Source organism: Onychostruthus taczanowskii, unplaced genomic scaffold, assembly GCF_017590055.1.
Source record: "Onychostruthus taczanowskii isolate IOZ18803 unplaced genomic scaffold, ASM1759005v1 scaffold3, whole genome shotgun sequence".
Taxonomy (NCBI): domain Eukaryota; kingdom Metazoa; phylum Chordata; class Aves; order Passeriformes; family Passeridae; genus Onychostruthus; species Onychostruthus taczanowskii.
In genome coordinates this window covers 25246457-25271499 of record NW_024500349.1, presented here as the reverse complement: position 1 = coordinate 25271499, position 25043 = coordinate 25246457, and the positions used below count along the sequence as shown (strand labels likewise).

Here is a 25043-nt window from a genome sequence, read left to right as displayed (position 1 = left end):
GGCCAGCCACAGGGACAAGCCCGGAGCAGCCACCCCTTCCCTGGGCCAGCCAGGACCCAGCTGCCAGAGCCAGGACAGCAAAGATTTCTGGATCACAGTCAGCATCAGCAAACCCCCTCTGCTATTCCCACAATGCTTCCCAAGTTATGTGTCATAACGTGGACACTTCCAGCACATTTGTCATCCCCACCCCATCCCAATATTCAGTTTCCCCTTATCAAACCTGCAACACAAAACGTGATCTCAGATTTCCCAAGGACTGGGAAAAGAGGATTTTTCCGTTCCAAACCCAAGCTCCCCAAACACACCTTCTACCTCTGATCTACCAACAAAAGACACAAAACAACACAAAGGAGAAGCCAAACTCTTCCAAGGCCCAGTGCCCGTGGATGTGCAGCGGCAGAGATAATGCACTCCACACAAAATGCAAATCTGACAGATCCCACAGACCTGTAAAGCAATTTTAGCAAGTATTAAAGCTGGCTGATAGCTGAAAATCCGGTTACGAGCCCTGATAATATAAACCAATGTAGGATTAGAGCTTACAAAGTCTTGCTTAAAGGAAAAAAGACCATTAACAACATACTTACAAAGCAAACTTGCTTCTGAAAGTAAAAACAAGGATCCCATGCAAGTAGCACCTTCCGTGCACTGCTCCCAGGGCAGGATGAGGGTGGAACATTTAGCAGGGCTGCTGACAGCGTGGAATTGTTTGTTTGATCATCTCTCTGCACAGGTCAGCTCGGTCACAGCACCCAATTCACAGCTAATCCAGCCAAAAGTGCCCCTGTGGCCACCTACCCCTGTGCCCGAGCTGGGAGCTGAGAGCTGGGGCAGGACACGCTGCTGGAGCTGCTGGCACACAGGACACCCCAGGGAATGTCCAGCCAGGGGCTCTCTGAGCACAGGATTTCCCTCTAAAGCCTTTTCCCTGCAGGAGATGCTAATCTTGGCAGGTCACTGGCCAGACCTCCAGCTCGGGGTTAAGGAGCTTCAAAATTACTGAGTGAGCAGCCAGGAGAGGGCCCTGCCAGCAGCCAGCAGGGAAAGGGAGGCTTGGGAGCTCCATTCCTGCAGAGGATCCCAAAGGGAATTTGCCCAGACCCCCCTGGGATGGGGAGGCACAGCTGGCTTTGTGGGAAACCCCAAAGAGCAGCAGATTTATCAGCCATGCCAGTCAGCTCCCATCAGTCCCAAACACATCCCCCTTTGCAGGGTGTGGGATTTGCAGCCTTAAAAAAGAGCTTCAGAATCAGCCATGGAATGGTTTGTGCTGGAAGGGACCTCAAAGCCCATCCAGTGCCACCCCTGCCAAGGGCAGGGAGACTTCCCATTGTCCCAGATGCTCCAAGCCCCATCCAGCCCAGCCTTGGGCACTGCAGGGATCCAGGGGCAGCCACAGCTGCTCTGGGAATTCCATCCCAGCCAGGAATTCCCAATTCCCAATCTCCCATCCATCCCTGCCCTCTGGCACTGGGAGCCATTCCCTGTGTCCTGTCCCTCCAGGCCTTGTCCCCAGTCCCTCTCCAGCTCTCCTGGAGCCCTTTTAGGGTACAAGGTCTCCCTGGAGCCTTTCCTTCTCCACACTGGATGCTGTAAGGATTCCACACGAGATTTAGGCTGTTTTGGGAGCACTGGGTGCCTATGAGGAACTGTCTGTGCTCAGGACATTCATTACCAGGAGCAGCTTCTGATTCCCACCTGAGGGATTGATGAGAACTTTGCCTGCATGACCTGTCTGATTTTCAGGCACACACCCCTTCAATCTGCTGCCCAGTGCTGTTGTACAGGATGGGATCTACCTGGAACATCAGGTAAAAACCCCAACAGGCAGCCAAGACATTCCAGGGTCTCCTTCCCTTGCTCAGGACATTATTTCCTGACATTATTCAGAGTAAGGGAGGTAAAAGTTTCCCCTGAAAGGTCAAAGGGTACCTCCCCCAAGAAGCTCAGACTCTCTTTGTGCCTGCTGGCTTTAGAGTAAACATGGAGTTTCCTGCAGGAATACCTCCTCAATGCTTTATGATCAGTCTCATCATTTTGTAAAATAAAATACTGCTGAGCTCAGTTCAGAGTGAAGGGTCTGAAAATCCCCCTGAGTGAGTTCTGCAGACAAGCTTCACTAATCCCCAAAATCTAAGGGATAAGCACAGACAGGAGCTACATGGAAGAAGATGTCACCCAGCCACCCAAAGGGAGGCTGTACATCTTTATCCAAGGGGATAAGAGCTCAAGATTCCAAGAAGTTCTTGCATTTGATCAATGTCTGAAGCACTAAGCTGGCAGCCCTGATGGAGGACAACTCACCCAGAGCAGAGCTGTCAGAGCTGGTTACTCCCTGTCCCTCCTCCTGTCAAAGTGAAATGCAGCAATTGCACTCTGCTGGAAACTGAATCTGAGGGGGCTGAGCATGGGGCAGTTTGGCCAGAGAGGCTCTGGAGTGTCCAGCCCTGGGGAACTCCAAACCCAGCTGGGCAGAGCCTGCTTTCCCTGCCCAAAGAGCTTCCTCCAGCCTGCTGAGCCCTCACAGGCTCCTCAGACCCAGCTTTTTGGAGAAAAGGCATTTCTGTCCTTGCAGGAGATGAAAGTTTAACTCCCAGGAGCCAGTGCTGAACCCAAATCTGGCTGGGATTACACAAAATACTTTCATTTCATAGAATATCAGAATGGAAGGGACCTTAAAGATCATCTCATTCCAATCTTCCACTGTCCCAGGCTGCTCCCAGCCCTGTCCAGCCTGGCCTTGGGCACTGCCAGGGATCCAGGGGCAGCCACAGCTGCTCTGGGAATTCCATCCCAGCCCCTCCCCACCCTCCCAGGCAGGAATTCCTCCCCAGTATCCCATCCATCCCTGCCCTCTGACACTGGGAACCCATTCCCTCTTGCCCTGGCACTCTCAAGTCCCTGCAATGAGAAGCAAATTAAATTCCACCACTGAGCTGGATGGGAAGAAGATCAGGAAGCTGTGAAAGGCTCTCAAGGAACTGCAGGGCATTTCAGAGGGTGCTGACAGTTCCAGAAGGGTTTTACTGCTTTCCCTCTGAAATTCCATGAGGTTACATAATCCTGAATGCTAAAAGGGCCCTGTGCCTACAACTGTCAGAATCACTATCTCCAAACTTCAGAGATGCAAAGTCAGTTACTTGAAAGTTCAACACAAGGTTCATGCTGTGCCTTGTAAAAAAAATCTGCAAGGAAAAAAATAATGCAGTTTCTTGTCCAGCTTTTTCCCCTTCCTTACTTCTCCTTCCCAGAGGGAATTTTCAGCAGCAATTGCTTTGTCATGGATTGGGAGGTGGAAGCACAGAGCTGCAGAGAGCTCCCAGCCCTGCTCTATCTGCTCCCTGTTTGTCCTGCTGCTCCTGCTCCTCACTGGGAACATCAGCTGCTCAGGGAGTGAGGAATCCTTAGCACTGCTCACATTTATTCCTCATGGGACACGAGGATTCCCCAGCTCCCCAGACTCTCACCTGGATCCACCCTGCACAGGTAACAGCATTTGTTCATAACAAAAACTCATCTGGTAATAAAAAGGCACCTGAAGCTCTGTTTTTAAGCAAAGGGCTCACTAAAGACTTATTTTACACCACACTGAAATACTCCAGGTGTTGGGAGCTGGAGAGGGACTGGGGACAAGGCTGGAGGGACAGGGCACAGGGAATGGCTCCCACTGCCAGAGGGCAGGGATGGATGGGATGTTGGGAATTAGGAATTCCTGGCTGGGAGGGTGGGGAGGGACTGGGATGGAATTCCCAGAGCAGCTGTGGCTGCCCCTGGATCCCTGAAGTGCCCAAGGCCAGGCTGGACAGGGCTTGGAGCACCTGGGGCAGTGGAAGTGTCCCTGCTTGGACTTTTTATTTGGTTTTTCTCAGCCAAGTGGTACAACTGAGACACTTCTGTTTCACTTGGTGTTCCTTCCTAAAGCCAGGAGCCTTCTGCACATCCTTGGCAGGGAATATTTCCATTCACAGCCAGGCAAAACCCCCCAGACCTGTTCAGCAGGCCCAGCACGAGGTGCAGGTGATGCAGAGACCACCTCCTGTGGAAGGGCCAGGGCAGCAATGCCAGGCTGAGGCAGCTGAATCCCTGCCCCCTTCCCTGGCCTTGCATCCTGCCCCAGAGCTGAGGAGAAGCCACAGGAAGGTCTGGGGCACCCTGCCCAGGCTGCCCTGCCTGAAACACCTGAAGTGAAATAAAATCAATTCTGAGGCAGAAGAATCACAGGGAGGAGTGGGCACAGGAGGCCTGTCCAGACCCCACTGTGCTGGCATGGGGAGAGCCCCAGAGATCCCAGAATCCTGCAATCATCCAGGCTGGAAAGCCCTCCAAGGCCATGGAGTCCAAGCTGTGTCCAATGCCCACCTTGTCCCCAGCCCAGAGCACTCAGTGCCACACCCAGGAATTCCTTGGACACCTGCAGGGATGGGCACTCCAAACCTCCCTGGGCATTTCCAAGGCCTGAGCCCCCTTTCCATGGGGAAATTCCTGCTGCTGTCCAACCCAAACCTCCCCTGGCCCAGCCTGAGGCCGTTCCCTCTCCTGTCCCTGTTCCCTGGGATAAGATCCCAAATCCCCCCGGCTGTCCCCTCCTGTCACGAGTTATGCAGAGCCACAAGGTCCCCCCTGAGCCCCCTTTTCTCCAGGCTGAGCTGTGAGCACCAGCTGGAGCCTCCTCCTCCCTGTGCCAGCCTGGCCACAGCTCCTGAGGAGGAGATCCCAGAGCCATGAGCACACAGGGCTGGGAATGATGTGACAAAATCCTGAGGGACAAAGCCTCGGTGTAAAATAAGGGTCACCTGAGCTTCCATGAACTCTCCCACCGAGCTGTGCTGCTTTCATGCCCTCCAGAAGCTCCTGAGTCCCAGAGCAGCCTGGCAGGAGCCCCAGGCAGGTTTGGGGGGATGGCAGCCCCTCCCTGGCCGGTGCCAGCCCCGGCAGGGCAGCGTGTCCCTGTGACCAGGCACAGTGACAGTGCAGTCTGCAGAGCTGTGACCCGCAGCTGTCAGCCCTCCTTCTGAGCAGGGAAAGGCAATTTCCCCTGAAAGGGCTGTTACCAAATTTACACTGCTCCAGCCTGACTGAGGCAATGCTCCAGCTCCAACTCAGCTCCTCGGCGGGCAGAGGCTGGGGCAGGTCTGAGCCCTGGAGCCTGCCCGGGCTCAGGAGGGCACAACTGAGAGCAGCAGCCCTGCACAAGGGACACGAGGGACACAAGGACTCCTGCTCAAAGGTCACTGCTGAGATTGGTGCTCAGCCCTTTCACACGGGGACACAGGAATTGTCACCCTGCAGAGGCTTCCAAGGCAGGCAGGTCTGCAAGTTGCTTTCCCCCAGGAAAACTGAAGCAGGGACACAGATCTCCTCTAAGAGAAGGGGGGAGGGATGAGCAAACATCCTGCACAAGGGACACGAGGGACACAAGGACTCCTGCTCAAAGGTCACTGCTGAGATTGGTGCTCAGCCCTTTCACACGGGGACACAGGAATTGTCACCCTGCAGAGGCTTCCAAGGCAGGCAGGTCTGCAAGATGCTGTCCCCCAGGAAAACTTAAGCAGGGACACAGATCTCCTCTAAGGCTCTGGAGAAGGGGGGAGGGATGAGCAAACATTACCAGAAGCTCACCAGGCCCAGGCAGGGAACCCAAGGATTTGGAAGGTGAGCAGGAGCAGCTGAGAGTTGGAGCATGGCTCTGATGCCTCCCAGGTGTGTGGTGACTCCCTGGGGCTCAGAGCAGAGCACAGGCACAGCGTGCCCAGAGAACTTGTGGATTCCAACCCCTGGCAGTGTCCCTGGCCAGGCTGGGCAGGGCTGGCAGCAGCCTGGGACAGTGAGAGGTGTCCCTGCCATGGCAGGGGTGGAACCCTGTGAGGTCCCTTCCCACACCACGCCAAGACTCTGTGGTTCTGCTCTTGCTCAGCAGGAGGCCCAGGAATACCCTCCAGTCCAGCTGAGATTTTGGGCTGGTACCAGACACAGTTCAGGGAATCCTGAGCTGCAGCCTGGGCTGGTGCCAACACCTGCAGAGGGATCAGGACACCACGAGCACAGAAGAGCAGCCAAACCACTATCTGCTGCCAGTCTGCACACAGGACTGGGACTTGCAAAGTGCCTCCTGCTCCCAGGAAACCCATGAGCCACAGAGTGAAATATAAAAAATACCTGAGGAATAAATAGTCAGCAAAATTCCAAAGAGAAAACATCCCCTACTTCCCACTGATGATGATCTGGTACCTCAAACCTTCCCTAAGCTTCATCCTTCTGAGACCCAAGCACATTGACCACAAAGAGTAAAGCTGCAGATTTCTCCTCAGCTGAACACAAAGCACTCCTTCATCTTCAGATCCTAAGGCAGGCCAGGACTTCTCCTCCTGCTGTGCCCACAGCAGACAGACCAAGCCAGCTCTGCTCTCTCCATGGGAATTTGGCAGCTGAGCTGTCTTCCCAAGGCTCAGGCACACAGCACACGTTCCCCACGTCCCCAGGGTGATGCCCTGTGCCTGGCAGAGCCTGGGCAGAGCTGCCCAGCCAGGAGCAGTGCCCAGCTCCCACACCATCACCCCAGCAGGACACAGCCCCACATCCTCCCCTGACACCATCCAGGACCTGAACTCTTCTCTTTTAAAAGCAATCAGGGCCAGAGAAGAAAAAAAGAAGTAAAAGCAGCACTTACAGTCTCTGCTGGGGCTCACGAGCTCCAAGTGTGCTCCTTGGAGAGTCAATATTTACAGAACCACGAAGAAGAACAAGGTCCACCCAGCAGCTCACCTGATCCACTACCAGCACTTTTCAGGAGCTATTCCTCGGGCTGAGGAGGGCACAAAACTGACTCTTCTCAAAACTTACAGCAGATAAAATACATGAAGAAGACACCCTCACTGCACCACGCTGTAGCTACACCTCGTCTGCTGCCTCCTCACACTTTGGTCACTCCAGCTGGCTCTTTCTGGTCGTGTCAGCACTTCTTCTGACATCTCTTAATGAACTAGGTTACAAATTAATAATGCTTCACACCCCCAGCCCTGTCCATCACCTGGGAACACCCATGCCCATCCCTGAGCTCCCTGGCCCGGATGGAGCCTGAGCTCTAATCCTTATCAAATGATAACAACCAGAACTAAAGCAGGGCTGAACCCTGCAGCCTCCTGTGCAGCACTTTCCCCTCCATCTCCATTTAACAGCTTTCTTCCAACCTTCTCTTATCTCTAATAAACTGGAAATCCTCTTCCTTTGACTCGTGCACTTCAGTGCTTGTAAATCACTGTGCACCATAATCTGGGCAGTCCTTAAATCTCTCCAGCTCTAAGTCCTCGCTTCCATTTTTATTAATTTCCTCCTTTTTTCCCAGACTCTTAAAAGCATTTGACACAGCCTCCTTGGAGATGGTCTGTGAGTGTCTTTCCTACCCATGCAAATCACTTCCCTCCATTAGTTTTTTAGCACTTTACCTTCCCAACAGGTTTAACTCCTGCCATCCCTGACTGCCAAAATGGGAATTAAATTAAATTTACTGCCCTTTTCTCCATTCTGCTCATGTTCTAACAATAGCCAATCCTATCATATTCCTTGTTTCCCACCTTTCCTCAGCCAGCTGTCCCAAGGGAAGCCATGCAGCAGCTCCATGATTAACCCTTCTCCAGGTTCAAACCATCCCAACTCTTCAGCTCAGGTTGGGAGCCAACACTTGTCCCCAAGAGCTGTCAGTGAGGAAGCCCCTCTGAGGATGAGGAATGAATTAGAAATATGTAAACAGTGTGGGAACTCTGGAAAACATCCCCACAATCCTGCCCCACGTTCCACCACACGGTACCAGGAATTCCAGCCCGGAATTGCAGCACTTGATTGCTGCTTGGATGCAAAATACTTCATTTCTTTTGACCTACATATCTTGGCACTTTCACTCTGCCTCACATGAGATGGAGAGGAGCCATTCAGAAGTGACAGTATTTACTGTCACCCTTGAAACACACACACACATACATCCCTATATACTCATTTGTATTTTTTCTCCTCCTTCCTGGATCCCATCTGTGGGTGCACGGCCCCAACACCCCCCTCACATGCTTGTTGTGCAGAATGAGATGGTGATAATGGAAATAAGGGCTTAAAATAGCAGATTTCCCTTCAGCACTCAGTGCTGCTTGTTTGTGGATGTGACTCCAGCATCCCTGCTCACACACATCACCCTGACCTACTTTCAGCTTTCCCAACGCCGTGGCACAGGAGGAATCAGAAGCAGTCAGGAGAAATCTCTCTGCCACATTTGTAATAGAGTTTTATGGCCATTAATTCCAGCTAGTGTCAAACTAATGACACGAGGGACATCAAAGCATGAAGCCATTTACATAATACCAGAAGAATCTACAATTCTATTACTGTTTATTCAGGCAGCTTCTGCTTGAGAATGAGGAAGATGACACGCTGTCTGTGCTCTTTTGAAATCATTCTAATTTACAGCCCTGCAGAGAGACAGCCAGTTTTCTAGGAATTCTTTAATTCCTCACTAAGGAGTTTCTGATGTTTTGAAATAAATCCTGCCCATTTTATTTTCCTCTGAAAACCTAGGAAATAAAATGCTTTCATTCCTGTGCATGAGCCCTGAGAGACTCAACCTGGCATGTGAGGGAGCAGCTCACCTCAAAGCAGGTTGTTCCGTGGGAGATCCCACCTGAGCACCACGGACATGGGATGGAAGAGAAAAAAAATTGAATTATTGCCCAGATCTGCACTTTGGGACTGAACTGTCTCACCTAGATGGAGCTGACAGCGCGGGCGGCGCCGCGCTTTGACGGTGACACGAGAGGACATTCCCAGGGTTCTGGGAGCTGCTCCCAGCCCTGCTCACCCTGCAGGGCTCAGCCAGCCCAGACGTGTCCCCTGGCTCGGCTGGGCTTGGGGACAGCACAGCAGAGCACACGAAGTGTCACCTTCAAAGGCAGCCCCGCGCCCCAGGCGGGGCCGAGACCGTGCCACCGACAGCGCTGGGACAGGGACAGGCTGGGCACAGAGCAGCTGTGGGGGACTCCAGAGGACACCAACAAGGGACAAAACCCCCAATTCCTGCCCTCCAGGTTCCTTTGGGGGTATGGCTTGGAACTGGAATTCACCACCAAGCAGATGAGACTTGAGAACAGAGTCCCTGAAAGGTTTGGGTGAGGAGGGACTTCAGGATCATCCTGTGCCACCTGGGATGGCAGAGACACCTCCCACTGTCCCAGGTGCTCCCAGCCCCATCCAGCCTGGCCTTGGAAACTTCAGGGATCCAGGGGCAGTCACAGCTGCTCTGGGAATTCCATCCCAGCCCCTCCCAGCCAGGAATTCCCAATTCCCAATCTCCCATCCATCCCTGCCCTCTGGCACTGGGAGCCATTCCCTGTGTCCTGTCCCTCCATGCCTTGTCCCCAGTCCCTCTGCAGCTCTCCTGGAGCCTTTTAGGCCCTGCTGAACCTTTAGCTGTCTTCAATTCACAGAGGTTTTAATGCTGAAACCTGATTTTAGCAGGACTGGAGACACCCCTGAGGCAGAAAAGTAGCACAAGACTCAGAAGGTATAAATGTGATGTGACCCCTGTGACCAGCAATTCCAAAATCACCACAGGAAACACAACTGCCAGGTGAAACCTCTCATCAGCTCATTTATATCTATATTTATGTGGTTTTAGCTGAAAGTCTGGCCTGCTAAATCTCATCTTCCTCAACTCTCAGCTACAAAATGGGGCAACTCTAATTTGGATCTTTCCGTGATTACCAGGTTCCCATTCCTATTGAATCTGAGATTGTCTTTGGTAGAATACAGAGCTGCCAAAAACTACCTGAAACTTTCAGTGATGTACACAAAATTCCAGATTTTTTTTTTTAAAAGCAGAATCAGTAATTTTGGTTGTAAAATTGAGAAATGGAGCCCCTAAAATCTTGCAAAACTGCCCATGAGTGACAATTTGAAAGAGCTGGCAAGCAGGAGAGTGTAAATGTAGGAGATGGAACATCACAGATTTCCCAGGCAAAGCTTGGAAGGCTTGACAAAGCTGAAAGCAAAAGTATTTTTATCTGTAGCCAGGGGAAATGTTAGGGAAAGTGGAGACACAAGGAAATGACACAAAGGTAAATAAAGAGTTGGCTAAGTGACAAGTGGCAAGGCAATGTCAAAAGGGGAATTCTCTTCCTGGAGGAACATAACCAGTTATTAGAGTGTGAGGATCGAGGATCCAAAACAACCCTTGCTTCATGTTTTCATTTTTAATCCCAGAAATCCAAAACTTCTGATGAAATGAAGATAGAAGTATCTTTTCTCAGAGTAAATATTCAGCCTGCACATAGACTCAGGGGAGCAGCCCAGTTTCTGCCACCTGTGTGTGCTGGAGGAACAGACCAGATGCTGCTGCCCAGTGATCAGAACCTCCCTGGAGTTGATGATCCCTGGGTTTCCCTCCCAATCCAGGACATTCTGATTTTATGATTTCTCTTGGCAGATTCTAGCCCCCAGCCCCAGTGGGATGGGAGATTTGGAAGCACAAAAAGCTGGGCCCCAATAAATGCAGGATTGGTGGCATCCCAAGAGCCAGACCCCTCCATCCCTTGCCCCGTGGCAAATCCATGAACAGGGAATGTCACAGGGCCACTGCAGCCTGAGCCAACACTGCCACAGCCCTGCTCCTGCTGCTGCCACTGCCAGGGCTGGCTTGGGAAGGAACAGTTTTAATGGTTGGCTCAGGAAACCTGAGCTCTGCTCCCAGCCTTCCCACTGACTCACCCTGACCACCCTTCAGTCCCACACAACACGGCCAGCTTTCATCTGCACGGGTGAAAAAGGGCTCCAGAAGAATGGAAGGGTGTTTCTCTGTCCTTCAGTCATCTAGAGGAAACTCCCAAGCCTCTGAAATCCAAGGCACTGCTGATCCCCAGCAGCTCAGGAAGAACAGAGGAAGGCAGTGAGTTTGGCCAGGCTGGTTTTTCAGGAAGGCAGACTAAACTGAGGGCACAGAAAACCCAACTTCAGAGAACCTCAGAATATCCTGAGCTGGAAGGGACCCACGAGGGTCACCAAAGGCCAGCTCCTGGCCCTGCACAGGCTGAACCTGTCACACAGAGCCACAGGACATTCTCTCTGAGAAGAGACAGATCAAACCTCTGCAGCCCCACAGCTCCTGCCAGGAGGGGACAGCCAGGGGGGTCAGGCTGTGCTCCAGGGAACAGGGACAGGACAAGGGGAAATGGCCTCAGGCTGGGCCAGGGCAGGCTCAGGTGGACAGCAGCAGGAATTTCCCCATGGAAAGGGGGGTCAGGCACTGGAACTGCCCAGGGAGGTTTGGAGTGCCCATCCCTGCAGGTGTCACCTGGAGGTGGCACTCAGTGCTCTGGGCTGGGGACACTTTGGGCACAGCTGTGACTCAGTGACCTTGGAGCTCTTTTCCAACCTCAACAATTCCATGATTCAGTCAGATGCAATGTTCTCACACTGCAAGGAAGAAGGTTAAACAGCATCCTCAGTTACGTGACAGAACAAAATCAAACATCCCTCCCAGACATTTTTTTGGGGGTGGTGAACTGTGTTTTGCTCGTGTCCTGCAGTCTCCTGTCACTTCTGTGCCTTGCTAAGTCACTTCTAATTCCAGAGGTGCCTCCAGCATCAACTGTCCACAGAACCAGCCACAGCCCAGAAGTTCCAGAACTGTTCCCAAGGCAGCTGTTAATCCTGCACTGTTTAGCAGCCATTGATTCATGCCAAGAGGAGCAGGGATCCTGCCTGGTGACCTCCAGGAAGGGGCTGCTTCTGCCTTCCACTGCTGCCAAAATGAAGGGACAGCTTTATGGGAAAAGCCTCCTCCTCCAACACACAGAAATCCCGATCCCACCTCGGGAAGGAGCAGCTCCAGGTGAGGAGGGAGCAGCTCTGCCAGGCTGAGGTCAGCTTTTACCACCAAATGGAAAACCAGGAGCACACACTCAGAAAAATCATCCAAGCCAGCATTTGGCACCATTTCCAAGGGCAGGATGAGCCTGCCTTGCAGCTTTATCCCACGGGAGAGGACAATGTTCCAGTGGGACTGGGCACAGCACCCTGGGCCAGGAGAGGATGAGGATCCTGAGTATCTCTCACACATTATTTCACTTTTGTAACTCCAGAAAGCAGCAAAGCTTTCCTGCTCTGACACTCAGCAGGAATTCAGGAATGTTTAATGCCACACTTGCCAAAAGCCAGAGTGTTTCAGACACACCAACTGCACACAAGGTGTACTCAGTATTTCATGGGTCAGAGCTGGAAACCAGCTGCAGAAATTGCACCAAAATAGCAGCAAAATGGGGAGATTACTGATGAGGATCCATGTAATTTATATTTCAGGGACTTGCTCATGCAGGACTAAGAGCTGAAGTTGCCCACAGCTCTCTCCAGGGAGAGCAGTTCTGTGGGTTTGAGGAGGAGGCACCACAGCCTTGCTCAGCAGTTCTGAGCTTCCCTTTGCTCTGCCCTTGCTCCAAGGTGCAGATCTGCTCTCAGCCCCAACCACCAAAGAGCTCCTGAGCAGCTTCACAGTAACCACTACATTCCTTAACTACAACATTTTCTTTTTCCAAAAAAAAAAAAGGCCCCATTAATCCAAGATTACCCCGGTGCCAACCCACCCCGAAACGAGAACGCTCCATAACAACAGCTGGGGTGCAGCTAGAAAAGATAAAATGCACAATATAATCAGCCTTACCCTATTTGCAGTGATGGGACTGAAGTGGAAGAAGATTAAAGAGCTCAGGCCTCCGAGGGAGCCACGAGCAGAGGCAGGATTAGGGAAGTTTCCTATCCCCAGGTTGGATTTAGCCCGGGTCACACGACCTCGCAAAGCCACCCCAGCACACGACTCTTCCCCACGTTTTGTAAGCAGGATAAACCCCCATCAAATCCCTTCTTACAAGCAGAACCCCAGGGCTGGAGGAGGAATAAAAGGTGGGCAAGGGAAGCTGAAAAGGGACAGCCTGGTGGGAGGGGAGCAGCTCTCCAGGCCCATTCCCACCTTGCTGCGGGTGCTGCTGCGGAGCCGCTCCGATGGGAATGGGATCCAGCAGCTCCCAGACCTCCTCCCAGCCCTGCAGATGGAGATGGCTGCAGCCCTGCAGATGGAGATGGCTGCAGCCCTGCACATGGAGATGGCTGCAGCCCTGCAGATGGAGATGGCTGCAGCCCTGCAGATGGAGATGGCTGCAGCCCTGCACATGGAGATGGCTGCAGCCCTGCAGAGCTCATCCCTGCTCTTTGTGCTGTCAGCCCAGGAGCTGATCCCGGGCTCATCCCGACAGCTCCAAGGCAAATATTTCAATATTTACCCAAGTGATGGAAGGCAGAGATTAACTCCCAGTGTGAAGCCAAACCATGAACCCCACCTAGCAAAAAGGTGATGATAAAGGGTTTAGACTATGCTTCAATTTTTGTGTCTTTTACAGTGCTGCAGTTTATTTTCCTTTGACAAGCCTCTCATTGGAATTCCCTACATTTAATCTGAAGGATCCCTGCAAAGACTCCCCAAGAGCTACTGGAATAAGCAAGGGAATAAACATGATGTTTTAAGCACTGAAGGAGGGGGGGAAAGGCATCTTTTAAAGGTGCAGTGAAGTTCCAGAGAGACAAATTAAAGGCAAATTAGGGAATATATGTGCAGGATAAGAGCAGGGCTCTGGATGAGGAGCAGTGAGGGTCAGCTAGCCCTTGTCTGCAGCAGAGTGTCTCTCTCCTACCTGCCTCAAACCCTCCTGAAAACACCACGAGTTTAAAAAGGCTGCCTCATGATGTGCCCAGAAACATTCCAGTTCCACAGAAACACGGTTCAGAGAAATGACAAGTCAATTTAGTGTGAAGGCTGACGAGCTCAAAGGATGGGCAGAGAAAAGGGTTCACATTTTCCAGGAGGTCCCAGCCTGCACACCTCCCCAGACAAGGTGCTTTAAGTGCACTAACAACACATTAAATCCAAGTTACAAGCTCCAAAGTTCATGGCTTGAATATTTTAAGTCCCAGCTACTTGCTCAGGAAATTCAAGCCTTGGAGGACCCCATTAATTCACCCAGCTGTCAGATCCTTGCTAGAACAACTCCTGAGCACGCTGCAAAACAGAAAGGGCTTGTATTCCCAGTTTTTAAACCTCTCTAAGCCTCCCTGTTAAGCTTTTAATAGACTTCTCGACATATGTATGACTTCATTATAATCCTTTTAATTTCCTATTCAATGAGCCAAGCCAGGGCCATCCCACCTCTGAAGCAAAGGCTGAAACAAAAAAAGAAAAGCCAATCAGCAGGTTGGTGGGGAAACTCCATCTGAGAGAGAGCCAGCATGAAAACAGCATTTTGTAGGCACAAAAGGTCCCTGCTTTTCCTTGTGGCTCCCAGAGGAGCTGCCAGGGCATTCCCAGGGCTGCAGCAGCTCCAACACTCACAGCCCTGTGGGGACACACGGTGACACTGGGACAGCACAGGGCTGGCTTCCTGAGACACCTGCACCCTCAGCCCCAGCTTCTCCACCCCTCATCCCAGAGCTGTTTCTCCACATCCTGACACCACAGATCCCAGGATTCCAGGATGGTTTGGGCTGGAAAGGACCTTGAGCTCGTCCAGTGCCACCCCTGCCATGGCAGGGACACCTCCCACTGTCCCAGCTGCTTCAAGCCCTGTCCAGCCTGGCCACACCAATTTCCCATTCCACCCTGAGCCTTGCAGGAGCTGCAGGGCAGCTCCAGGGAACACAGAGCATTCCCTGCAGCATTTCCAGGGGGGCTCCTGGCTGGTTCCTCCAGCAGCAGCACTTCCACAACAGTCTGAGCTGCCCTGACACCACAGGAAAGCTCCCTGAGCACTCCTTCCCCAGCTGGGAAAGCTGCAGAGTGCTTCCTGGCACAGCAGGAGGAACCTGGGGATGGCACCAGTGCTTTCTGCTGGCTTATACTCCCCCACAAACAAGGAATCAGGAATTCATGGAAAGGGCTGGCTGGGAAGAGACCTTCAGGGTCACTCACTTCCACCCCTGCCATGGCAGGGACACCTCCCACTGTCCCAGGTGCTCCCAGCCCTGTCCAGCCTGGCCTGGGCACTGCCAGGGATGCAGGGGCAGCCCCAGCTGCTCTGTTATTCCCAGTGTTCATCAGCACTTCAACACCTGGGAAATGTCTTTATGCTCTTTGAAAGCCTCAGGAGTAGCTCAGGAGCTGAGATTGTGCAGCTGCTCAGCTCCTGAGCTGTAGGAAGCCACAAATTCCTCATCTGAAAGAGCAGCAGGACCTGCAGAAAAAACCCCTCATCCCCATTCCCCCTCCAGGAGCTGGGGAAGCTCCACATTCCCTGCAAGGGCCTCTGTCCCCCCCGGCTGTCACATCCCCTTCCCCACCCACCTTCCCCCCAAACCAACCCCCCCAAAGCTCAGGGAGACTCACACAAACCTCTGAGTCACGGAGGAACTCAGCAAAGCTGCTGAATTATTCACTTGGCTGCTGTTTTTAGACTGGAGCCACAGGAAATGTGAACTCCCCAGCAGTGAGCATGGCTGGATGCAGCCCCCTCTGACAAGCTCTGCCTGAAGCCCAGGAAGGATTAAAGCCTCTGTACATAAGAACTTGCACCAAGAGGGAAATACACAGGCAGGTAAAAGAGGAAAGCCAGTAGGATCCCAGTGTTCATCAGCACTTCAACACCTGGGAAATGTCTTTATGCTCTTTGAAAGCCTCAGGAGTAGCTCAGGAGCTGAGATTGTGCAGCTGCTCAGCTCCTGAGCTGTAGGAAGCCACAAATTCCTCATCTGACAGAGCAGCAGGACCTGCAGAAAAAACCCCTCATCCCCATTCCCCCTCCAGGAGCTGGGGAAGCTCCACATTCCCTGCAAGGGCCTCTGTCCCCCCCGGCTGTCACATCCCCTTCCCCACCCACCTTCCCCCCAAACCAACCCCCCCAAAGCTCAGGGAGACTCACACAAACCTCTGAGTCACGGAGGAACTCAGCAAAGCTGCTGAATTATTCACTTGGCTGCTGTTTTTAGACTGGAGCCACAGGAAATGTGAACTCCCCAGCAGTGAGCATGGCTGGATGCAGCCCCCTCTGACAAGCTCTGCCTGAAGCCCAGGAAGGATTAAAGCCTCTGTACATAAGAACTTGCACCAAGAGGGAAATACACAGGCAGGTAAAAGAGGAAAGCCAGTAGGAAAGTTCTAATTAGAAGAACACACCTGTAGCTGTACTATTTACAAAATGCTACACAGAAGAAACAGGTTTTGGGATGGTTTTGTTGGGTTTTTTGTTTGGGCTGGGGTGATTTTTTAATGTTTTTCTCCCACAAATCTTTGTCCTCAGGGCTCTCCATCCCTTCATTCCCAGCCTGGATTTGTGCTTGGGATTGTCCCAGCCCAGGTGCAGAACTCTGCCCTTGGCCTGAGGCTGGCACAGCCCCACCTCTCCAGGCTGGCCTGATGCCTTAAGTTCTAGATTCCATATTTTCCAGATTCTGTGTATATTAGTATATACATATATATTTATTATTATTATTATACTCTGAACATATAAAGTGTTAGTACTCCTCACAGTTTAATTAGACAAAACAATCCTTTTCCAGCCCCAGGACCAAGGACACCATTGCAGCTTCAAAGTGCAAACAGTGAATTGAGGAGAGGGAGGATGGGACTGCAGAACCTGGAGCTGTAATTCAATAATTAACCCCAATATGGAAATGGACCAACACTTACAAAAATATGACACCTCATGACTCGGAGTCCATCTTGGCTGCAGCCTCAGCCAGGCTCTTGCACTGCCCAAGGTGCATCCTTTGAAGGCCTTTTAACAAATCCCTACTTTATTCCTTTAGCACAGTCCAGCCTGTGTTCCAGGGAGCCTCCTTAGGCACCAGCCGGGTCCCTGTGGGTGCCCCATCCCCTCCCTGCAGCTGTGACAGTGTCACCAGCAGAGTGCCCAGGGAGGCTGGACAGTGCTGGTGCCACCCCTGAGTCCCTCTTGTCACTGCTCTGCACTGACACCAACTGAGTGTGACCATCCATCCACCGAGTGCTCCACCCAGCAAGTCCCTGTCCCCCAGTTTGGGGACCAGGATGTGGTGTGGGACAGAGTGGAACACGGCACAACATCCCTGCCTTTGAGGGGCAACCTCTGCCAGGCAGCCAAGGATTCCAGCTGCAGCCACGTCCCCTTTTCCAGCAGTGCCTCCAGAGCAGCAGAGCCAGCCCATGCCCTGCAGGAATCAGCCCTGGCTGGCAGCAGGACCCCAGAGACTCCCAGCACAGAACAACTCGGCAGGGGTTAGTTTGAGATGTTTATTAGGGACATTTATTGCACAGCAGTTACAGCTTCACATCGTACAGAGCATCGGAATTCACAACTCAGCAGCAGCAGAGACAACACAAGGTGTGCAAGCACAGGGTGTTAGAGCACAGCACAGGTACAGCAGCAGTCCCAGGGCTGCAGGAGAGCAGGGAGAGCAGGAGATCTGAGCACAGGCCACTCCTGTGCCCCCCTGCTCCTGGGGCTGCACAGGACACCCTCACCCAGCTCCCACAGGGATGTTTCCAGGAGAGACAGAAGCTCCAGCACTCTGCACAGACCCCCCATTCCCTACATCCCCTGGGATCCCACCCCAGCACACCCAGAGCTCGGGTCAGTGCTGCAGGAGCATCACCCAGCCCCCCGTGCCCAGAGCCCCCTGCACATCAGTGACCCCACGGCACTACAAACGTGGGAGGGAGCATGGGGTGGCATGGGATGGGTGATCCATGTTTGCAGCAGGAACAGCCAAACCCTGGGCTGCAGGAGCTGCCCCTGCCTTGCTGGGCCCACCCAGCCCCATCCCACCCACGGGGGTCCCAGGATGGGCAGCTGTTCCCAAACTCCTCTGCCCACCTCACTCTGCCTACAAGTCCCTCTAGCCAAGACTTTAAAGCATTGTTGCCTTTCATTAAAGTAAAATATCTGTGGGAGTGGGCAAAGTCTCATATTCAGGTACCTGAAACCTTCCATAATTCAATCTGAAAATATTCCATATTTCCATATTTCAATCTGAAATTTCCTTCCTTACTTCTACGGTTTTTGGGAAGGAGTATGACACCAAGGCCACTCCCTAAGGCAGGAATTTGGGGCTGGCTGCTTTCCTTCATACTCCCCAGTTATGGCAAGGGCTGGGACCCCAAAATGCACCCCTCAGACACCAGTCTCATTTATTCTCTACTTCTAGGGCACAAGAGTTAAGCCCACTTAAGGCAAAAGGTGAGAAAGAACAATTGAGGAGCCAAGTTAAACTGATGCTGCCTTGCTTCAAAATCACATTAAAAAAAAAAAAAAGCTATGAAAAGGTCTTTGAAAAGAAAGCCAAGAAGGCAAGAATCTCCTTTTATGGCCACAGACACCAAAAAGCCAAAGGAAAGCAGATGAAGGAGTCACAGGTTGGAACTGATCTCAGGTCTTTCCCAACTTGAATGATGCTGCGAAATTCATGGGGTGGGAAGAAGAGCCCAGTTTGGGGCACTGGGAGCCTCCAGCACCTGGGGTTTGCCCAGAAACAACAACAACTGTGCACCAGGGAGGAGAAACCCCTAAGGGAGGGGGCACAGAGGGGTAAACTGGCACCAAAATGGGGAGAGAAGTGCCAGGTCCTGCCCCAGAGCAGCGGCCAGGCCGTGACTCGGCGCTGGCACTGCCACCCCGCCGGGAGCACGCCAGGTCTCACTGGGGACAAACAGCAAAGCAAGGCTGGGGGGGATGCCCAAAGCTGCTCTGCTGGCTCTGGCACAGCCCTGGCACTGCCCATTCCAGCTGGGAGAGCCCCTCAGTTCTGCCTGCAGCAGGTGGGTGCCACGGGGCAGCTGCCAGGCACTGCCCTCGCCACAAGGAAATGCCATTTGTGGGCAGGTGAAGCTGTTAGCTCTTGTTTTGGGCAGCTCAGCCTCAACCTGCATTTGGGTCCAACTAAATCCCTTCCATCAGGTGTTGCAGGCCAAGTACCCTGAGCTGCAGCACAGGATTCTCCTCACCCAACACATCCCTCGCCTCCCAAGCCAGGCTGAGCCTGCCTCAGGTTAAACCCTGCTTTCTCTCTCTAATTATCTCCTCCTTTCATGATTTGTTTCATCTATTGATGGAAAAATGAGCACTTTTGTCTTTGGAAAGCTTGGCACCTCTGTGGGGCAGTGGGAATCCCACTGGACAGGCTCCTGTAGCTCTGGTTTAGGTTAAACCAGGCCTGCTCCTTCTGGTGCTGCTGGAAACTGTCAGGATTATTTCAGCACAATATCACACCTCAGTGCTTCTGTTTCCCCCAGTGTTAGCTGGGACAGATTATTTCTCATGGCAGGTAAAACTCCATCCAAGGCTGTCATTCCCCACAGGAAACCAGAGGTGTGAAGTTAAAAAAGGCAATTTCCTTCCTTACTTCCAGGGTTTTTGGGAAGGAGTGTGACAGCAAAGCCACTCCCTAAGGCAGGAATTTGGGGCTGGCTGCTTTCCTTCATACTCCCCAGTTATGGCAAGGCTTGGACCCCAAAATGCACCCCTCAGACACCAGAGCTGATCCACCTGTACCTCAGGACAATTGGTTTTCCCTGATCTGTTTCTCAAGTCTACCAAGTGCTGAAATGATGTGAACCACCCAAGAGAACAACACTGTTACAGACCAGAACCCCACGGGAGAGGGTTTCCAAGCAGCAAGGAGCAAGGCAGGTATCTAAAAGGCTGTGGTGAGTGTGGGGAGAAGGGAAGGGAGCTGCAGTCATGGTGGACCCATCCACTATGGAAGCACAAGTGGAAATTCCAAACCTTCTCTTATCGAGCACCATGAAAACGGAGAGAAATTAAATTTAAAGGTGATCAAAGCAAAAATGGAGCTGTGGTCGTGATTTCAAAGCAGAGGCACAGTGCAGTTCCAAACCAGGGTGCACTTTTGTGCTTACACAGAGAGAGGAAGGTTTCAACAAGCACTGCAGAGCACAGGGAGGAGGAGCAGGATGGAGCCACCCTTTGGTTCTTCTACAGCCAAGTCCCAGGAGGTAAAGCAAGAGCTCTGTAAAATGCTGCAGATTTTAGAAGTGTAATGGCAGGTAGAAAAGGACACTGGTCTCGTGTCAGTGGCAGCCCCAGTGTTAGGAGACAGTCTAGGCTTCTAGGAGGAGAAAATAGAAGAGAGGAAAAGAAGTAGGAGAGGGAAAGGGGATGGGGAAGGGGGCAAGAAAGCGCAAGTGATTAGTAAACATCACCATGGAGCAGCACTGCTCAACACCAACACCCGCCAGGGCAGCCAGGAGATCTGCCACAAGCCAGGTCACACACACACAGCTCTGCTCCCAGGGGGCTGCAGGGCTGTCCTTGTCACCACACAGAGCCACCAGGGCAGGGCCAGCCCACCAGCAGTGACAGGCACGGGGAGCACACCTCGGGAGCACAGTCTGCACTGAACACTGAGCATTTCTGGGAGCCACAGAGCTGCCAGCAGGCTGCCTGCAGGGAAGGCCCAGCCAGGGGAAGTATGAGCATCCAGCAGGAATACTTCCCCAGGGAGCTTCTCACCTGCCAGCAAGAGCATGGACAGCATCTTGGGCAAGAGGCACGTCCAGATCAACCATCTGACCATCCTTGATGGATTTCTTTCCAGAAATTTGGTTGGGTTTTATTTTTAAATACGTATTTCCTTTGAACTCTAGGCAAATACCCTGCAATGAAGAGTTGCAAATTGCAAATTACACGTGAATTCTTGGTTCCAGTGCTGCTGGTTTGACTAAGCCCTCCCTGACCTTGGCCTGGTGGAGGTGAGCAGTGAGCTGCCTGCCCCAGCAGGGATTCCAGAGCACCACTGAATCCCCTGCTCCCTGTTCCCAGCCCTGCATCCCTGGGAATGCTGCTCCAGCCTCTCCATTTCTCCTTTTAAGGAAGAGCAGGATCAGCAGCAGGATTCCAGGGGATGTGCCCAGCACCCAGAGCTCCCCTCTGCAGTTCCCAAAACCAAACCCCACAGGGCCACGTTGTGCTCAGCCCTGCCCAGCACCGAGCCCTTGGCAGGAGCTGCCAGGGTCTCCCTGCCCAAAGCCTGGCCTAAGCACAGCCCTGCCAAGAGAAAAGAATCCAAGGCTCGATGGAGGGTCTGGCCTGAGCTGGAGAGGTTTGGGTCCCTGCCAGCTGCTGCACTCAGGGTGCCTGGGAGTGCCAAGGAGTGCCAGGAGCTGGGGCCTGGCTGATGCCAGCTCTGCAGACACACCCCACAGGGCTGCAGAGATGCTGCATGTAATAAAACAAGGTCAATCATCACCCTGTTTGATGTGATGAGTGAAGGAAACCATCCAGCAGTGCTTCCTGAGCTCCAGCCCAGAGAGATCCACATTTGGATGTGCAAACAGCTGAACTACCCCTTTTCCTTGGAGTGCTTCAAAACCAACTTAAACCCAGCTCTGCTTTTTAAAGCTTTTAACCAGCTTTTAACACTGGTTTTTGTAGCAGAAAGCTGGTCTGCCTGCGCATCACCTGCCTCAGTCCTCTCCTGGCTGCTCCTGGGATTCCACATCCCTAAGAATCATTCCAGCTTCCAGACACAGGGAATGGATCCTGCTGAGAACAAAGCCCCAGCAGCAGAGGTGGTTCAGGGATGCAGGCTTGGGGCAGCAGCACCTCTGCAGTGTGGGAGCCATTGGCCAGCTCTGCACCCTGCAGTGCCTGCTGGAAATTCAGCATTCCTCCCTCCTCTGCCATGGAGAGCCAGGACATGGCAGGCACTGCACAAGGAAGGGGGCAGGGACAGAGGCCATGAAGGAATCGTGTCATGCAGATCTGGGGTTACTCTGGCAAACCTAATTAAGTTGATGGCCACAGCTCCTCATCCTGACACCCTGCTCTGCCACTTTGATGTCGCTTTTAGACAGACTTGAACGAGAGAAGAAAAAAAATCAACTCTACCCCACAAAGAGGGAACATATTAATAAATTAAAAAGCTCCAGACACATAAAAGTATCTTTGATCAAAGTTGTTAACATTTAGTGTGAAGAGTTAAACCTCCACAAAGCAAGAGTGAGGCAAATAACAAAGAATTTTTTAAACAGAAGCCAGAAGTTCAATACAAAAATCCTGATGCCTTTAATTATTCAGACCATAAATCTGATTGCATTTCTATCTCCTTTAGTTAGAAGTATTAAACAAGAGGGAGGGAATATCCTTAGGAAGGTTCAGAAGTATTCTTAATTTCAGTTTATACTGAATTATAGAAGATGCACAACTTCCTTTTGACCAGCTTTCCAATGGCAAATGAAGCACAAAGATCAATTCTTCTATTCCCATCCTCACTAAGGACATGAAACTCACTCACACTGAACCAAACTCTAAAATCCTGAAGATAATTATAGCAAAGAGGTGCTTTAATTCAGCCCCATCTCCCAAATGCTCATCATTATTTCCTGAACTGGTTTTTAGCTCGGGGCTGCTCCTCTGGGTGAGGAGGGATAACTCTGGGAGCACCCAGCCAGCCTCACAAAGATCTGCAGCTGGGATCGTCCCCAGGGAGACCAAGGCAAATCCTCACCCAGGCCAGGATGACAGCTGACTCTGGAATATTCCATCCCAAGAAAACAGAGGCCCCCACAGGCAGAGCCCTGGTGACAGAAGGGAACAGATGGAGTTTGGTGGGAACCCCAATTCCCAGGCACAGAGGCTCAGGGGAAGGGAAGCAGAGCTCACTATCGACTGCGACTAAAACACCACCAGCCCAGCACCTCAGCCTGACTGGAAGGGCCCTTTCTTTTCCAGGTTCTGCACAAGTCTGAAACGTTCCATCACAAGCTCCTGGCAGTCACAACTACCCTGGTGCCATGGAGAAAGGTCCCAAAGGCTCAGTGTCACCTGTGCCACTGCTGGAGCAGGTGTGGGGACGTGCCCATGGAGGGGAGGCTTGGGCTGGAGGACACAGCTGGGTCATGGCAGAGAATAAAAACTGCTCCAAAGGATGGGGATGTGGGAAAGCACCACTGTGGGTCACAGGGGAAGTCACAGGACAGGGGACAGTTCAGCTGTGGGTACTATGGCTCTCCAAAGCCATTTTTATCAGCTGCCTTGCCCACGGACAGAGAACAGCACACCTTCAGATCAAGGTTCTACCCAAAGGAGCCTTTTAAACCCCAAAGAAACTGAAGCTCTGTTTTGCTGCCCATTCTTTGAGAGCCCTTTAAAGCAGCCCCCTGGGAGGAGTGAGGAGTGCAGAGCAGAGGATGTGGCCCAGGGCAGAGCTGCAGCACGTACCTGTGTGGTGGTCCTGCAGCCCGTGGTCACCGTTCTCCACCACCATCGTCCCCGAGGCTGAGGAATCTGCAAGGGACCAGCACAGGGGTTAACACTGCGTGGAACTCATCCCAACCCCGACCCTGCAAACAGCTCTGTGCAACTGCACAATCACTGAGGCTGGAAAAGAGCTCCAAGACGGAGCCCAAGCTGTGATGGATGCCCACCTTGTCACCTGGTGGTGATCCTAAAACCAGCAGAAGAAATTATCAATTCCAGCCCTGAGCACTCACAGAATCCCAGGATCACTGAGGTTGGAAAAGCCCTCTGCGATCATCACACCCAGTTTGTGCCTGATCCCCTCCTTGTGCCCAGCCCAGAGCACTGAGTGCCACCTCCAGGAATTCCTGGGACACCTCCAGGGATGGGCACCCCAAACCTCCCTCGGCAGTTCCAAGGCCTGGGGAGAAATTTCCATGGAGAAATTCCTCCTGAAACACCAAATATTGCTAAAGAAGGGATCAGGGGAGGTTTAGAGGAGGGTGGTCAGGGTGGGAGATCACCAATTCCAAAAACCAGCACAGAAAATCCTTATCACTGTGAGACTGAGCCCACCTTGTTCTGACAATGACAGCTGAAATTTTAACCAGCACCAGGATTTACAGACTGAACTTGGGAAACTTGGCAGCAGTGGACAAGAGGAACAGTTGGCAGCTGCAGGAGGCTCCATTTAGATTATATAAAAGAAGAAGTTTTATACAATGAGGGTGGGCAGGCCCTGGCACAGGGTGCCCAGAGCAGCTGTGATGCCCCTGGATCCCTGGCAGTGCCCAAGGCCAGGCTGGAGCAGCCTGGGACAGTGGGAGGTGTCCCTGCCATGGCAGGGTGGCACTGGATGATCCTTAAGGCTCCCTCCACCCCAAACCACCCTGGGTTTTGTGACTTTATGACCCTGAGCAGTTTTAGGGAAGCAGAACAAGCAGCACCAGCTGTCCCTGGGCCCTCAGCTCTGCTGACAGTCAGGAAATGTTCATTTTATAAATAATAAAGGTTTCTCCCAAAGAGACACACACTCAGTGACCTGGAGCTGCTGCTGGCCCCTCCTGAGCCCCAGTTTTATAACAGCAGGGCTGAAGCCAGCCCTCAGCAAAGCAAAAGGAAAAGTATTTCCAGCTCCATCCCTGGCTCATCCTGGTGTTCTGCAAAAACTCCCCATGGACTGCCAGTTTAAGGACAAACACACAGCTCCATCCTCCTGGAGGAGCTGGGAGCAGCACAGGGATCCCTGGAGCTGCTCCTCAGCAGCTCCACAGCCCAGCTGGGCACTGGAACAGGGCAATGGCCTGAAGCAGAAACTGGGAGAGGTCCTGGATCCCCTGAAATCGGGGTCAGTGTGGTTTAAACAACAGTGAGTCACAGCTGCCCAAAGGCACAGGAGGAGTACCACGGTCCTGCAGTGAGACCCCTGAGGAATTCCATGGAATTCCATGCAGGAGCTGCTGAACCCCCTGGGAGCTCAGCCCAGCTGCAGGAGCCACACATTTTCTTAAGCCCTGTAGAATCATGGAACCTCCTGAGTGGGAAGGAAGCCACAAGGACCATCCAGGTCCAGCTCCTGGCCCTGCAGAGGACAGCCCCAGGACTGCCCCCACGATCACATCCTGCTTCCCTTTCTCTCTGAACTGCTCCTTACACCTTGCACAGGCAATTGAGCTGCTGGGATGTTCCATAGTGTGGAGGAAGTTCTCCATGGAAAGGGTGCTCAGGCCTTAGAAGGGACTCCCAGGGAGGTTTGGAGTGCCCATCCCTGGAGGTGTCCCAGGAGGGGCTGGA

General features: G+C 52.5%; 1 protein-coding gene across 5 annotated transcripts in view; it reads right to left on the bottom strand.

Moving 5' to 3' along the window:
- Positions 1-25043, bottom strand: part of MAP4 (microtubule associated protein 4) — a 150469-nt gene that overhangs the window by 69391 nt on the left and 56035 nt on the right. For all 5 annotated transcript variants that reach the window (XM_041408508.1, XM_041408510.1, XM_041408511.1 and 2 more), the window contains exon 4: positions 23232-23297. In XM_041408508.1, the coding sequence (XP_041264442.1) occupies positions 23232-23297 (66 nt within the window). The remainder of the gene's footprint in view (positions 1-23231; positions 23298-25043) is intronic.